Source organism: Xyrauchen texanus, chromosome 3 (assembly GCF_025860055.1).
Source record: "Xyrauchen texanus isolate HMW12.3.18 chromosome 3, RBS_HiC_50CHRs, whole genome shotgun sequence".
NCBI lineage: Eukaryota > Metazoa > Chordata > Actinopteri > Cypriniformes > Catostomidae > Xyrauchen > Xyrauchen texanus.
The window spans coordinates 26,958,911-26,973,524 of NC_068278.1; the positions used below are offsets into that span (position 1 = coordinate 26,958,911).

Here is a 14,614-nt window from a genome sequence, read left to right on the forward strand (position 1 = left end):
TATGGGCTTTATCAGTCATTTGATGGAAAATCCTTCAGTGTTGAAGGGGACTGTGAGTATAGAATGGCAGAGTTAGTAGAGGAAGATGAGGAGATTACCTCTTTCAGTGTGTTATTAAAACAGCTCTCATCTTCTGATGAGGCAGTCATCACTCGAAGAGTTAAAATACAAATAGATCAATACACGATCACTTTGCTGCCTGGCAAAATCTGGGAAATTCAGGTAAAGTAGTGGGTGCTATAACACTGACCATTGTTTTAAGAGATCAAGAACTGCTGTCTAAAATGTTTAGTTTTTATATTGTGTTCTCTCTGCAGGTAGATAACGTTAAAACAAATCTCCCAATGACTGTAGATGACGGACTGGTGCAAGTCTATCAAAGTGGTGTTAATATTGTAGTGGAAACAGACTTTGGATTGAAACTGACATATGATACGGTCTCAATGGCCACAATTGAAATCCCATCCACTTTTAAAAGTGCAGTCACAGGTCTCTGTGGTAACTACAATGGAAACAATGCAGATGATTTTCTTCTGCCAGATGGTATTCAGACATCATTCTGTGGTAGACTTTGCTCAGGGCTGGGCTTCACCATCAAACGGAATGATGTGCCAGACAAGTTGTGGCTCCAAGTGCTCAAATCCTGACAAAGACAGACAAAAATTGGCAGAGACTTCTTGCGGTATTATAACATCAGAGAAGGGGCCATTTTCTAATTGTTATGAAAAGGTTCCTGCCCAGAAATTCTTTGATGAATGTGTCAAAGATGTGGCAGCACAGCCAAAAGACAAATCTGTTGTCTGCCGTCACATACAAAGGTATGTTGCCAGCTGTCAGGAGACTGGGACATCAATCAACAGCTGGAGAAATAAAACATTCTGTCGTGAGTTGCTACATACAACTTGTTCAAAAACACCCTTCCACTGAACTATTTGAATGGGTGTCATTGCTTTTACTTTGATCCTTACACTGTCCTGGCCAGATGGAATGCAAAAAACTTCCAGTGACAATCAGATTCTCTGTCCACAATGAACATGAATATGCTGTTTGAAGTGGCACAATCCCAACCAATAAGAACATATTTTATGTTTAATTTACAGTTATGAGGAGTAGAATTTTGAAAAATTAAAATAGTTCTTTTTACAGTAGACAGGGCTACCTGGTCCAAAGCTGCAGAAATACAAACTAAACGACATACAAAATGTCCTGTTACTTGGTGTTGATGGTTGGGACAAAATTTATGATTAACATAGAACAGATAACTTGTATCACTTGTTGTTTATTGCATCATGTCTGGTTAGGACACTGTGTTAGATGTTTTGAAGGTGATTTGGAACAGTAGATATTCAGCCAAAGACTGAACTCTAAGCTTTTCTCTAAAATTGATCTTTGTATACTTCCAGCACTCATGTGTTTTAAGAGCAGTCACTATGAGCTCTGTGCTGACACCTGTTCATCCACCTGTGCCAGCCTAACACAATCACAGAGATGCCCACCATGTCATGAAGGATGTCAATGTGATGATGGCTTTTTGTTTGATGGAGGTGAATGCAAGATGTTGGAAGACTGTGGATGTCATGTAGATGGAAGAAATTACAAGGTTAGAAACCATATGGTCTGTTTTTTGCCCTACAGTAGTCTATCATGACACCAACCTCAGAAACACTTAGTGACTTGTTATCTTTCCCACAAATATTTGATTAATTCCATAAATATGATTTACAGTCTGGCGAGACAGTGGTTCAAGAAGACTGTGAAGAAAAATGCCTCTGCAAAGCTGGAGAGTTCTCCTGTGTACCATTGGAATGCGATGAAGATGAGTTCTGTAGCACAAAAGATGGTGCTGTTGGATGTTACAGCAAAGGTAATTATATTCATAACACAAAATCAATTATTTACCAGATATACTGATGTATCTGTCCATTTCAGATATCTGTAGGTATGCACTATTAAGCCAATTTATTTGTTTAAAGTAAAAGGTGTTAAAGTAACATTCTTCAATTTATGATCCTCCAAGCAAAATACTGTCCAACCAACAGTCATTATGAGCCCTGTAGCTCAGCCTGTGCTGCAACTTGTGCAGATCGAGATGCCCCAGACAAATGCACTTTGCCATGTGTGGAAGGCTGCCAGTGTAATGAAGGTTATGTCCAGAGTGGAGATGAATGTATTTCTGTGAAAAAGTGTGGCTGCACTTACAAAGGCCGGTATTATCCAGCTGAACAGACATTTTGGGGTGACAAGCAATGCACAGAGAAATGTGTGTGCAATCCTCAAACTGGAAAAGCTGAATGCACATCAACGAAGTGTAAAAATTCTCTAGTGTGTGGCACAAGGAATGGAGTGAGAGATTGTTATCCATTGTCCTATAGTACCTGTCAGGGTGCAGGGGATCCGCACTATCGTACATTTGATGGTAAAACCTTTGACTTCCAAGGCACCTGCACTTATTATTTGTCCAAACTACTCAATATATCTGACCCATCACTGGTACCCTTTGAGGTACTTGTCAAGAATGAAAACAGAGGAAGGAACATGGCAGTTGCTTACACCAAAACTGTATCGATAACAGTCTATGGATACACAGTTGTCTTAAGTAAGGACAGCCCAGGCAAAGTGCAGGTCAGTCCATTAAAAAAAAAAACTCTTTTGAATAACACATTGTTAATAACTGCATTATAAACTGAGTAAAATATAACTGTACACTGACCTACAAAAAAAACAACAACAAAAAACACACAAGGCTTTGAGCAGAAACTAACTAGATTAATTTGTGTCCTAAAGGTCAACAATCTATATGTAAATTTGCCATTTGAACAAGAGGATGGTCGGCTCTCCATATTCCGCAGTGGATACTTTGGTGTCATAAAAACCGACTTTGGTCTGACATTGAAATTCAACTGGGAAAGCCATGTAACACTGACTCTCCCCAGCACTTACTACAATGAAGTGGGAGGACTTTGTGGAAACTGGAACGAAAACATCAATGATGATTTGCTAACTCCTGACAAAACTCTTGCTGCAAACCCAACAATTTTTGGAACCAGTTGGAAAATCAAGGATGACCCTGGATGCTCAGATGAATGTCAGGGCAAAATGTGTTCCAAATGTGATGCCAGTGAGAGAAACAGCATCACTTTTACAATGCCCTGCAGCAGGATCACAGACAAAAAGGGCCCATTTAAAGGCTGCCATGAGAAAGTGAATCCCAGTCAGTTTTATGAGGATTGCGTGTTCGATATGTGTATGTATGGTGGCCATTTATCAGCCCTCTGCAATGCTCTCTCTGCCTACACGGCTGCTTGCCAAGATGCACTTGCCAATGTGGAATCCTGGAGAACTGGCAATTTTTGCCGTGAGTATTCAGTACAGCATAGTTCACATCTATTTAACATTTTAAATTACACTTACTAAAGATTGATAAATGATTTTGAAAAAAAAATAAAAAAACAACAATCTGTCCACAGCTACATCTTGCAAGGCAAACAGCCACTATGAGGTTTGTGCAACAGGATGTTCCCAGACCTGCAGTGGCTTCACTGAGCCTAAGGGCTGTAAAGGGACCCCTGTGTTGAAGGCTGTACATGTGACAAGGGATTTGTCTTGAGCGACGGTGAATGTGTGACTGTGAAGCAGTGCGGATGTACTTACAGTGGCCAGTACTACCAACTGGGCCAGGAATTCTTCCCAGAAGGCATGTGCAAGCAGAGGTGTGTCTGCAAAGAGAACGGAAGAGTTCAGTGTGACGATGGATTCAAGTGTGGACCAAATGAGAAGTGCCAAGTCCAGAATGGAGTTCAAGGCTGTTTTCCTGAGGGTAAAGCAGTTTGCTCAGTGTCAGGCTATGGGCTTTATCAGTCATTTGATGGAAAATCCTTCAGTGTTGAAGGGGACTGTGAGTATAGAATGGCAGAGACGGCTCAGAAAAAGAATGAGGAGATTACCTCTTTTAGGGTCTTAGTGAAACAGCTGTCATCATCAGAAGAGAAAGTCATCACTCGAAGAGTTGACATACAAATAGACCAATACAAGATCTCTTTGCTGCCCGGCTACATCTGGGAAATACAGGTAATGTAGAGGTTACTAAAACACTGACCATTGTTTTAAGAGATCAAGAACTGCTGTCTAAAATGTTTAGTTTTTATATTGTGTTCTCTCTCTGCAGGTAGATAACATTAAAACAAATCTCCCAATGACTGTAGATGACGGACTGGTGCAAGTCTATCAAAGTGGTGTTAATATTGTAGTGGAAACAGACTTTGGATTGAAACTGACATATGATACAGTCTCAATGGCCACAATTGAAATCCCATCCACTTTTAAAAGTGCAGTCACAGGTCTCTGTGGTAACTACAATGGAAACAATGCAGATGATTTTCTTCTGCCAGATGGTATTCAGACATCCTCTGTGGAAGACTTTGCTGAGGTCTGGGTTTCACCATCAGACAGAATGATGTGCCAAACGGGTTGTGGCTCCAAGTGTTCAAATCCTGACAAAGACAGACAGACAAAGGCAGAGACTGATTGCAGTATTATAACATCAGAGAAAGGGCTATTTTCTAATTGTTTCAATAAAGTCCCACCCCTGAAATTCTTTGATGAATGTGTCAAAGATGTGGCAGCACAGCCAAAAGACAAGACGGTTCTCTGTCGTCACATACAAAGGTATGTGGCCATCTGTCAGGAGACTGGGACGTCAGTCAAAAGCTGGAGGAATAACACCTTCTGTCGTAAGTGACTGCATACTACATGTTAAACAAATAACCTAACTCTAGCTTTTTGAATGCTCCCAAAGGCTTTGTGATTGTCCCTTATATGTGCAAAATTTTATTTGTAACTGTAAGTTTTCTACCAAAAACTGAACACTATCCTCTTCTTAAAAATTATTCTCTGTATTCCTCCAGCACTCATGTGTTTAAAGAACAGCCACTATGAGCTCTGTGCTGACACCTGTTCATCCACCTGTGCCAGCCTGACAAAGTCACAGAGATGCCCACCGTGTCATGAAGGATGTCAGTGTGATGATGGCTTTCTGTTTGATGGAGGTGAATGTAAGACTCTGGAAGACTGTGGATGTCATGTAGATGGAAGGTATTACAAGGTGAGAAACTATTGTTTGTTTTTGCTTACAATGGTCAAACATGAAAGCAACCACAGGAAAATATTGACTTGATATTTGTACTACAAAATATGTTTAATTCATTAATATGCTCTCCAGTCTGGCGAGACAGTGGTTCAGGGAAAGTGTAAAGAGAAATGCCTCTGCAAAGCAGGAAAGTTCTCCTGTGAAGCCATGCAATGTGATTCAAATCAGTTCTGTGGCAGAAAGAATGGCACCACTGGGTGCTACAACAAAGGTAATTATATTCATGATATAAATACTATCAATTATTTGTCGAATATATTGATGTCTCCTTCCATTCCAGATATTTCCATATAATGTGTAAGAAAGGCAAAACATTTATTTGCCAAGATGTTTAAAGAAATTCTTGTCTTTATAATTCTCCAAGCAACGGAGTGTCCAGCCAACAGCCATTATGAGCCCTGCGGGCAGCCTGTGCTGCATCTTGTGCCGATCGGGATGCACAAAAGAAGTGCACACTACCATGTGTGGAGGGCTGCCAGTGCAATGCAGGTTATGTCCGAGTGGAGATGAATGCATTTCTGTGCAAAAGTGTGGCTGCATTTACAAAGGCCAATATTATCCAGCTGAACAGACATTTTGGAGTGACAAAAATGCACAGAGAAATGTTTGTGCAACCCTCAAACTGGGAAAGTTGAATGCAGTCTAACAAAATGTCAGAAGTCCCAAGTGTGTGACACACGGAATGGAGTGAGAGATTGTTATCCATTGTCCTATAGTACCTGTCAGGGTGCAGGGGATCCGCACTATCGGACATTTGATGGTAAAACCTTTGACTTCCAAGGCACCTGCACTTATTATTTGTCCAAACTACTCAATATATCTGACCCATCACTGGTACCCTTTGAGGTACTTGTCAAGAATGAAAACAGAGGAAGGAACATGGCAGTTGCTTACACCAAAACTGTATCGATAACAGTCTATGGATACACAGTTGTCTTAAGTAAGGACAGCCCAGGCAAAGTGCAGGTCAGTCCATTAAAAAAAAAACTCTTTTGAATAACACATTGTTAATAACTGCATTATAAACTGAGTAAAATATAACTGTACACTGACCTACAAAAAAACAACAACAAAAAACACACAAGGCTTTGAGCAGAAACTAACTAGATTAATTTGTGTCCTAAAGGTCAACAATCTATATGTAAATTTGCCATTTGAACAAGAGGATGGTCGGCTCTCCATATTCCGCAGTGGATACTTTGGTGTCATAAAAACCGACTTTGGTCTGACATTGAAATTCAACTGGGAAAGCCATGTAACACTGACTCTCCCCAGCACTTACTACAATGAAGTGGGAGGACTTTGTGGAAACTGGAACGAAAACATCAATGATGATTTGCTAACTCCTGACAAAACTCTTGCTGCAAACCCAACAATTTTTGGAACCAGTTGGAAAATCAAGGATGACCCTGGATGCTCAGATGAATGTCAGGGCAAAATGTGTTCCAAATGTGATGCCAGTGAGAGAAACAGCATCACTTTTACAATGCCCTGCAGCAGGATCACAGACAAAAGGGCCCATTTAAAGGCTGCCATGAGAAAGTGAATCCCAGTCAGTTTTATGAGGATTGCGTGTTCGATATGTGTATGTATGGTGGCCATTTATCAGCCCTCTGCAATGCTCTCTCTGCCTACACGGCTGCTTGCCAAGATGCACTTGCCAATGTGGAATCCTGGAGAACTGGCAATTTTTGCCGTGAGTATTCAGTACAGCATAGTTCACATCTATTTAACATTTTAAATTACACTTACTAAAGATTGATAAATGATTTTGAAAAAAAATTAAAAAAACAACAATCTGTCCACAGCTACATCTTGCAAGGCAAACAGCCACTATGAGGTTTGTGCAACAGGATGTTCCCAGACCTGCAGTGGCCTCACTGAGCCTAAGGGCTGTAAAGGGACCCCCTGTGTTGAAGGCTGTACATGTGACAAGGGATTTGTCTTGAGCGACGGTGAATGTGTGACTGTGAAGCAGTGCGGATGTACTTACAGTGGCCAGTACTACCAACTGGGCCAGGAATTCTTCCCAGAAGGCATGTGCAAGCAGAGGTGTGTCTGCAAAGAGAACGGAAGAGTTCAGTGTGACGATGGATTCAAGTGTGGACCAAATGAGAAGTGCCAAGTCCAGAATGGAGTTCAAGGCTGTTTTCCTGAGGGTAAAGCAGTTTGCTCAGTGTCAGGCTATGGGCTTTATCAGTCATTTGATGGAAAATCCTTCAGTGTTGAAGGGGACTGTGAGTATAGAATGGCAGAGACGGCTCAGAAAAAGAATGAGGAGATTACCTCTTTTAGGGTCTTAGTGAAACAGCTGTCATCATCAGAAGAGAAAGTCATCACTCGAAGAGTTGACATACAAATAGACCAATACAAGATCTCTTTGCTGCCCGGCTACATCTGGGAAATACAGGTAATGTAGAGGTTACTAAAACACTGACCATTGTTTTAAGAGATCAAGAACTGCTGTCTAAAATGTTTAGTTTTTATATTGTGTTCTCTCTCTCCAGGTAGATAACATTAAAACAAATCTCCCAATGACTGTGGATGACGGACTGGTGCAAGTCTATCAAAGTGGTGTTAATATTGTAGTGGAAACAGACTTTGGATTGAAACTGACATATGATACGGTCTCAATGGCCACAATTGAAATCCCATCCACTTTTAAAAGTGCAGTCACAGGTCTCTGTGGTAACTACAATGGAAACAATGCAGATGATTTTCTTCTGCCAGATGGTATTCAGACATCCTCTGTGGAAGACTTTGCTGAGGTCTGGGTTTCACCATCAGACAGAACGATGTGCCAAACGAGTTGTGGCTCCAAGTGTTCAAATCCTGACAAAGACAGACAGACAAAGGCAGAGACTGATTGCAGTATTATAACATCAGAGAAAGGGCTATTTTCTAATTGTTTCAATAAAGTCCCACCCCTGAAATTCTTTGATGAATGTGTCAAAGATGTGGCAGCACAGCCAAAAGACAAGACGGTTCTCTGTCGTCACATACAAAGGTATGTGGCCATCTGTCAGGAGACTGGGACGTCAATCAAAAGCTGGAGGAATAACACCTTCTGTCGTAAGTGACTGCATACTACATGTTAAACAAATAACCTAACTCTAGCTTTTTGAATGCTCCCAAAGGCTTTGTGATTGTCCCTTATATGTGCAAAATTTTATTTGTAACTGTAAGTTTTCTACCAAAAACTGAACACTATCCTCTTCTTAAAAATTATTCTCTGTATTCCTCCAGCACTCATGTGTTTAAAGAACAGCCACTATGAGCTCTGTGCTGACACCTGTTCATCCACCTGTGCCAGCCTGACAAAGTCACAGAGATGCCCACCGTGTCATGAAGGATGTCAGTGTGATGATGGCTTTCTGTTTGATGGAGGTGAATGTAAGACTCTGGAAGACTGTGGTTGTCATGTAGATGGAAGGTATTACAAGGTGAGAAACTATTGTTTGTTTTTGCTTACAATGGTCAAACATGAAAGCAACCACAGGAAAATATTGACTTGATATTTGTACTACAAAATATGTTTAATTCATTAATATGCTCTCCAGTCTGGCGAGACAGTGGTTCGGGGAAAGTGTAAAGAGAAATGCCTCTGCAAAGCAGGAAAGTTCTCCTGTGAAGCCATGCAATGTGATTCAAATCAGTTCTGTGGCAGAAAGAATGGCACCACTGGGTGCTACAACAAAGGTAATTATATTCATGATATAAATACTATCAATTATTTGTCGAATATATTGATGTCTCCTTCCATTCCAGATATTTCCATATAATGTGTAAGAAAGGCAAAACATTTATTTGCCAAGATGTTTAAAGAAATTCTTGTCTTTATAATTCTCCAAGCAACGGAGTGTCCAGCCAACAGCCATTATGAGGCCTGCGGGGCAGCCTGTGCTGCATCTTGTGCCGATCGGGATGCACAAAAGAAGTGCACACTACCATGTGTGGAGGGCTGCCAGTGCAATGCAGGTTATGTCCGGAGTGGAGATGAATGCATTTCTGTGCAAAAGTGTGGCTGCATTTACAAAGGCCAATATTATCCAGCTGAACAGACATTTTGGAGTGACAAAAAATGCACAGAGAAATGTTTGTGCAACCCTCAAACTGGGAAAGTTGAATGCAGTCTAACAAAATGTCAGAAGTCCCAAGTGTGTGACACACGGAATGGAGTGAGAGATTGTTATCCATTGTCCTATAGTACCTGTCAGGGTGCAGGGGATCCGCACTATCGTACATTTGATGGTAAAACCTTTGACTTCCAAGGCACCTGCACTTATTATTTGTCCAAACTACTCAATATATCTGACCCATCACTGGTACCCTTTGAGGTACTTGTCAAGAATGAAAACAGAGGAAGGAACATGGCAGTTGCTTACACCAAAACTGTATCGATAACAGTCTATGGATACACAGTTGTCTTAAGTAAGGACAGCCCAGGCAAAGTGCAGGTCAGTCCATTAAAAAAAAAAAACTCTTTTGAATAACACATTGTTAATAACTGCATTATAAACTGAGTAAAATATAACTGTACATTGACCTACAAAAAAAACAACAACAAAAAACACACAAGGCTTTGAGCAGAAACTAACTAGATTAATTTGTGTCCTAAAGGTCAACAATCTATATGTAAATTTGCCATTTGAACAAGAGGATGGTCGGCTCTCCATATTCCGCAGTGGATACTTTGGTGTCATAAAACCGACTTTGGTCTGACATTGAAATTCAACTGGGAAAGCCATGTAACACTGACTCTCCCCAGCACTTACTACAATGAAGTGGGAGGACTTTGTGGAAACTGGAACGAAAACATCAATGATGATTTGCTAACTCCTGACAAAACTCTTGCTGCAAACCCAACAATTTTTGGAACCAGTTGGAAAATCAAGGATGACCCTGGATGCTCAGATGAATGTCAGGGCAAAATGTGTTCCAAATGTGATGCCAGTGAGAGAAACAGCATCACTTTTACAATGCCCTGCAGCAGGATCACAGACAAAAAGGGCCCATTTAAAGGCTGCCATGAGAAAGTGAATCCCAGTCAGTTTTATGAGGATTGCGTGTTCGATATGTGTATGTATGGTGGCCATTTATCAGCCCTCTGCAATGCTCTCTCTGCCTACACGGCTGCTTGCCAAGATGCACTTGCCAATGTGGAATCCTGGAGAACTGGCAATTTTTGCCGTGAGTATTCAGTACAGCATAGTTCACATCTATTTAACATTTTGATACATGTTACTTAGGGTTGATGTATGACAAGACCAAATATAGCAAAATATTTAGTGATTAATATGGTCTGTCAACAGCTGCGTCCTGCAAGGTAAACAGCCACTATGAGGTTTGTGCAACAGGATGTTCCCAGACCTGCAGTGGCCTCACTGAGCCTAAGGGCTGTAAAGGGACCCCCTGTGTTGAAGGCTGTACATGTGACAAGGGATTTGTCTTGAGCGATGGTGAATGTGTGACTGTGAAGCAGTGCGGATGTACTTACAGTGGCCAGTACTACCAACTGGGCCAGGAATTCTTCCCAGAAGGCATGTGCAAGCAGAGGTGTGTCTGCAAAGAGAACGGAAGAGTTCAGTGTGACGATGGATTCAAGTGTGGACCAAATGAGAAGTGCCAAGTCCAGAATGGAGTTCAAGGCTGTTTCCCTGAGGGTAAAGCAGTTTGCTCAGTGTCAGGCTATGGGCTTTATCAGTCATTTGATGGAAAATCCTTCAGTGTTGAAGGGGACTGTGAGTATAGAATGGCAGAGACGGCTCAGAAAAAGAATGAGGAGATTACCTCTTTTAGGGTCTTAGTGAAACAGCTGTCATCATCAGAAGAGGCAGTCATCACTCGAAGAGTTGACATACAAATAGACCAATACACGATCTCTTTGCTGCCCGGCTACATCTGGGAAATACAGGTAATGTAGAGGTTACTATAACACTGACCATTGTTTTAAGAGATCAAGAACTGCTGTCTAAAATGTTTAGTTTTTATATTGTGTTCTCTCTCTGCAGGTAGATAACGTTAAAACAAATCTCCCAATGACTGTGGATGACGGACTGGTGCAAGTCTATCAAAGTGGTGTTAATATTGTAGTGGAAACAGACTTTGGATTGAAACTGACATATGATACGGTCTCAATGGCCACAATTGAAATCCCATCCACTTTTAAAAGTGCAGTCACAGGTCTCTGTGGTAACTACAATGGAAACAATGCAGATGATTTTCTTCTGCCAGATGGTATTCAGACATCATCCGTGAAATACTTTGCTGAAGGATGGATTTCATCATCAGACAGAATGATGTGCCAAACGGGTTGTGGCTCCAAGTGTTCAAATCCTGACAAAGACAGACAGACAAAGGCAGAGACTGATTGCAGTATTATAACATCAGAGGGGGGACCATTTTCTAATTGTTTCAATAAAGTCCCACCCCTGAAATTCTTTGATGAATGTGTCAAAGATGTGGCAGCACAGCCAAAAGACAAGACAGTTGTCTGTCATCACATACAAAGGTATGTGGCCATCTGTCAGGAGACTGGGACATCAATCAACAGCTGGAGAAATAACACATTCTGCCGTGAGTGGCTGCATATTTCACAATAATGTTCCTCTCTTATCTCACTGACCCTCTTTTTATGTGGCCTTAAGATATATTGAAGGTAACGTGAAAAAACTTTCTGAAACGTTTACCTGAGCCAGTCCTTATCATTGTGTTGTACTCTTCCAGCACTCGTGTGTTCTGAGAACAGTCACTATGAGCTCTGTGCTGACACCTGTTCCTCCACCTGTGCCAGCCTGACACAATCACAGAGATGCCCACCATGTCATGAAGGATGTCAATGTGATGATGGCTTTCTGTTTGATGGAGGTACATGTGAGACTCTGGAAGACTGTGGTTGTCATGTAGATGGAAGTTATTACAAGGTGAGGAACCTTTTGATCTGTTTTTGACATGCAATAGTCAAACATTCCACCAGCCATAGAAAACCACAGGATATGTTCTCATTTTCACTTATTTGTTCTACAGTCTGGTGAGACTCTGGTTAAGGAAGAATGTAAGGAGAAATGCATTTGCAAAGCTGGAGAGTTCTCATGTGAACCCTTGCGATGTGATGTAGATCAGTATTGTGGCAAAAAAGATGGAGTCATCGGTTGCTACAACAAAGGTAATTATCTCTGTAATGACTAAAATTAAGAAATTGCTAAATAATAAGTGTACTGTACTCTAAGTTGTTTTTGATGAAGCCAAAACAGATTTGCATTTCTATTCCAGACCTTTGCAGTAACCATAAGTGCCGTGAGAAAGAGTACTGCACTGTGAAGAACAATGAGGCGGTGTGTGTTGCAAAGTCAAAGGCATCTTGTATGGCCATGGGAGATCCTCATTATAAAACCTTCGACGGCAACCACTTTTCCTTCCAGGGTACTTGCTCCTATACTTTACTTAAAACGTCAGGCAAGGACTCAACACTAACACCTTTCAACATCGTCAACAAGAACGAGATGCTCAATGACTCCTTTGGTTCTTACATCAAGTCAGCCAGCGTTAAAGTCAGAGGTCATGACATCACTTTCATCCAAGGCAACCGCAATCGTGTGATAGTAAGTCACTACTGAGTATTAAACAGAAGTATTTCACATATTCAGATGTTTGAATGTGTGATTATCCATCCATCAATCTTAAATCCCTCTCAGAAAATATTACACTTTGAAAAACTCTATCCTTTACATCTCTGCTGTTTGTTCTTCTTTTGTCCCATCTAGATTGATGGCACAGTTTCAAACCTTCCTGTGAATCTGAATTCTGAGGGAATCAGTATAACGTTGTCAGGGACTAATGGGATCCTACAGACAGACTTTGGCTTGGAGGTCATGTTTAACTGGGCAGATATGCTCATGGTAATATTGTCCAGCAGCTACTATAATAACATAGAGGGAATGTGTGGGACCTACAGTGATGACTTGGAGGATGACTACGTCACACCTAGTGGTAACAATATGTCAGACATCACAGAGTGGGCGAAGTCTTGGAGCGTGCCTGAGAGCAACAGTAACTGCTGGCACTTTCCTCCTTGCTCAGAAGAGAAGAAGTCACTATATCGTGGACAAAGCTACTGTGGCTTGATAGAGGATGAAAAGGGCCCTTTTGCCCAGTGCCATCACATTATATCAAAGCGAAGATTTGCTTCTGATTGCCTTTTCCAAATGTGTTTACGTGATGGAAGCCAAAAGACCTACTGCAATGCCCTCAGTAATTACATGTCATCCTGTGCGCTGGCAAAGGCTGACGTGTCTACTGGATGGAAGGAGCTTGCTAACTGCTGTAAGTGACAACTATGATGCAATATCTTTGTTTAATGAATATTGCAGTAACCTTAACATCATTACTGTCTTTTAATCTCAACAGGACTTGGAAAATAATTTTCACCAAGCTGCTTGGACACCAAATAGTGATAAATATCAAAAGGACTCAATAAATAAACAATTTCTATAGTGCAATTTAGAGTTAACAACACATAACAATGTCTGTTTTTGTCATTGCTTTACAAGGTGTGTACCAATAATATAATGTAATAAGATTGTTTAAGTTACGATTTCTTTTACAAAATTAAAGTTTCAGCATATGTATTCATGTAACTTATCAACTTTTACTCAAATCAGTCTATAATCAAACTTGGGTTAAATTGTTCTATTTTAAAAATGATCTACTCTTTTATGCTTCAGAATTAAATTCTTGCAACATCTCAAATCAGCTGTTTTTTCCTGTTTGAGTGGCTGTTATGAAGTGGCAAAAATGACAATTTACAGAAATATGCAATATAATGTGCGACTAAGGGCAGCCGGTGGACTTTCTGGTGCCCTCCTAGGGTAAGATGGTGCCCCCCTAGGGAGCTGGTGCACTATGCAGACTGCGTAGTCTGCTTGTAGGGAGTGGCGGTACTGATTGTATACATATGACATCCATATGACAGCTTCTAATACTGATGTGTCAATAATTAGATAGTATTTTCCTATAATTTAAACATAAAATAGATTATTTTAATACCAAGCGTTTCACCATGGAACATTATATGTTTGTTTATAAGCTTAAAGTCATAGTTCACCCAAAAATGTATTCCATCATTATTAACTTATCCTTTTGCTGTACCAAATCCCTTTGACTTTCTTTCTTCCGTGAAACACAAATTATACACACACACACACACACACACACACACATTGTGTTTCCATGTTTTATGGGGACTTTCCATAGATACAATGGTTTTTATACTGTACAAACTTTATATTCTATCCCCTAAACCTAACCCTACCCCTAAACCTAACCCTCACAGAAAACTTTCTGCATTTTTACCTTTTCAAAAAACATAATTTAGTATGATTTATAAGCTGTTTTCCTCATGGGGACTGACAAAATGTCCCCACAAGGTCAAAAATTTCAGGTTTTACTATCCTTATGGGGACATTTGGT

The 14,614-nt window shown here is 40.7% G+C and overlaps 1 protein-coding gene across 1 annotated transcript; it reads left to right on the forward strand.

The window, feature by feature from the left end:
- Positions 1–766: 766 nt before the first annotated feature.
- si:dkey-65b12.6 (IgGFc-binding protein) lies at positions 767–13,888 on the forward strand. The gene is made up of 13 exons (XM_052099266.1): positions 767–818; positions 1,404–1,600; positions 1,726–1,864; positions 2,084–2,207; positions 2,373–2,622; positions 2,785–3,355; positions 6,955–7,556; positions 11,158–11,722; positions 11,873–12,069; positions 12,173–12,311; positions 12,419–12,747; positions 12,910–13,468; positions 13,553–13,888. Coding segments are annotated over exons 1-13 (3,726 nt in total). The 3' UTR covers positions 13,555–13,888.
- Positions 13,889–14,614: the final 726 nt, after the last annotated feature.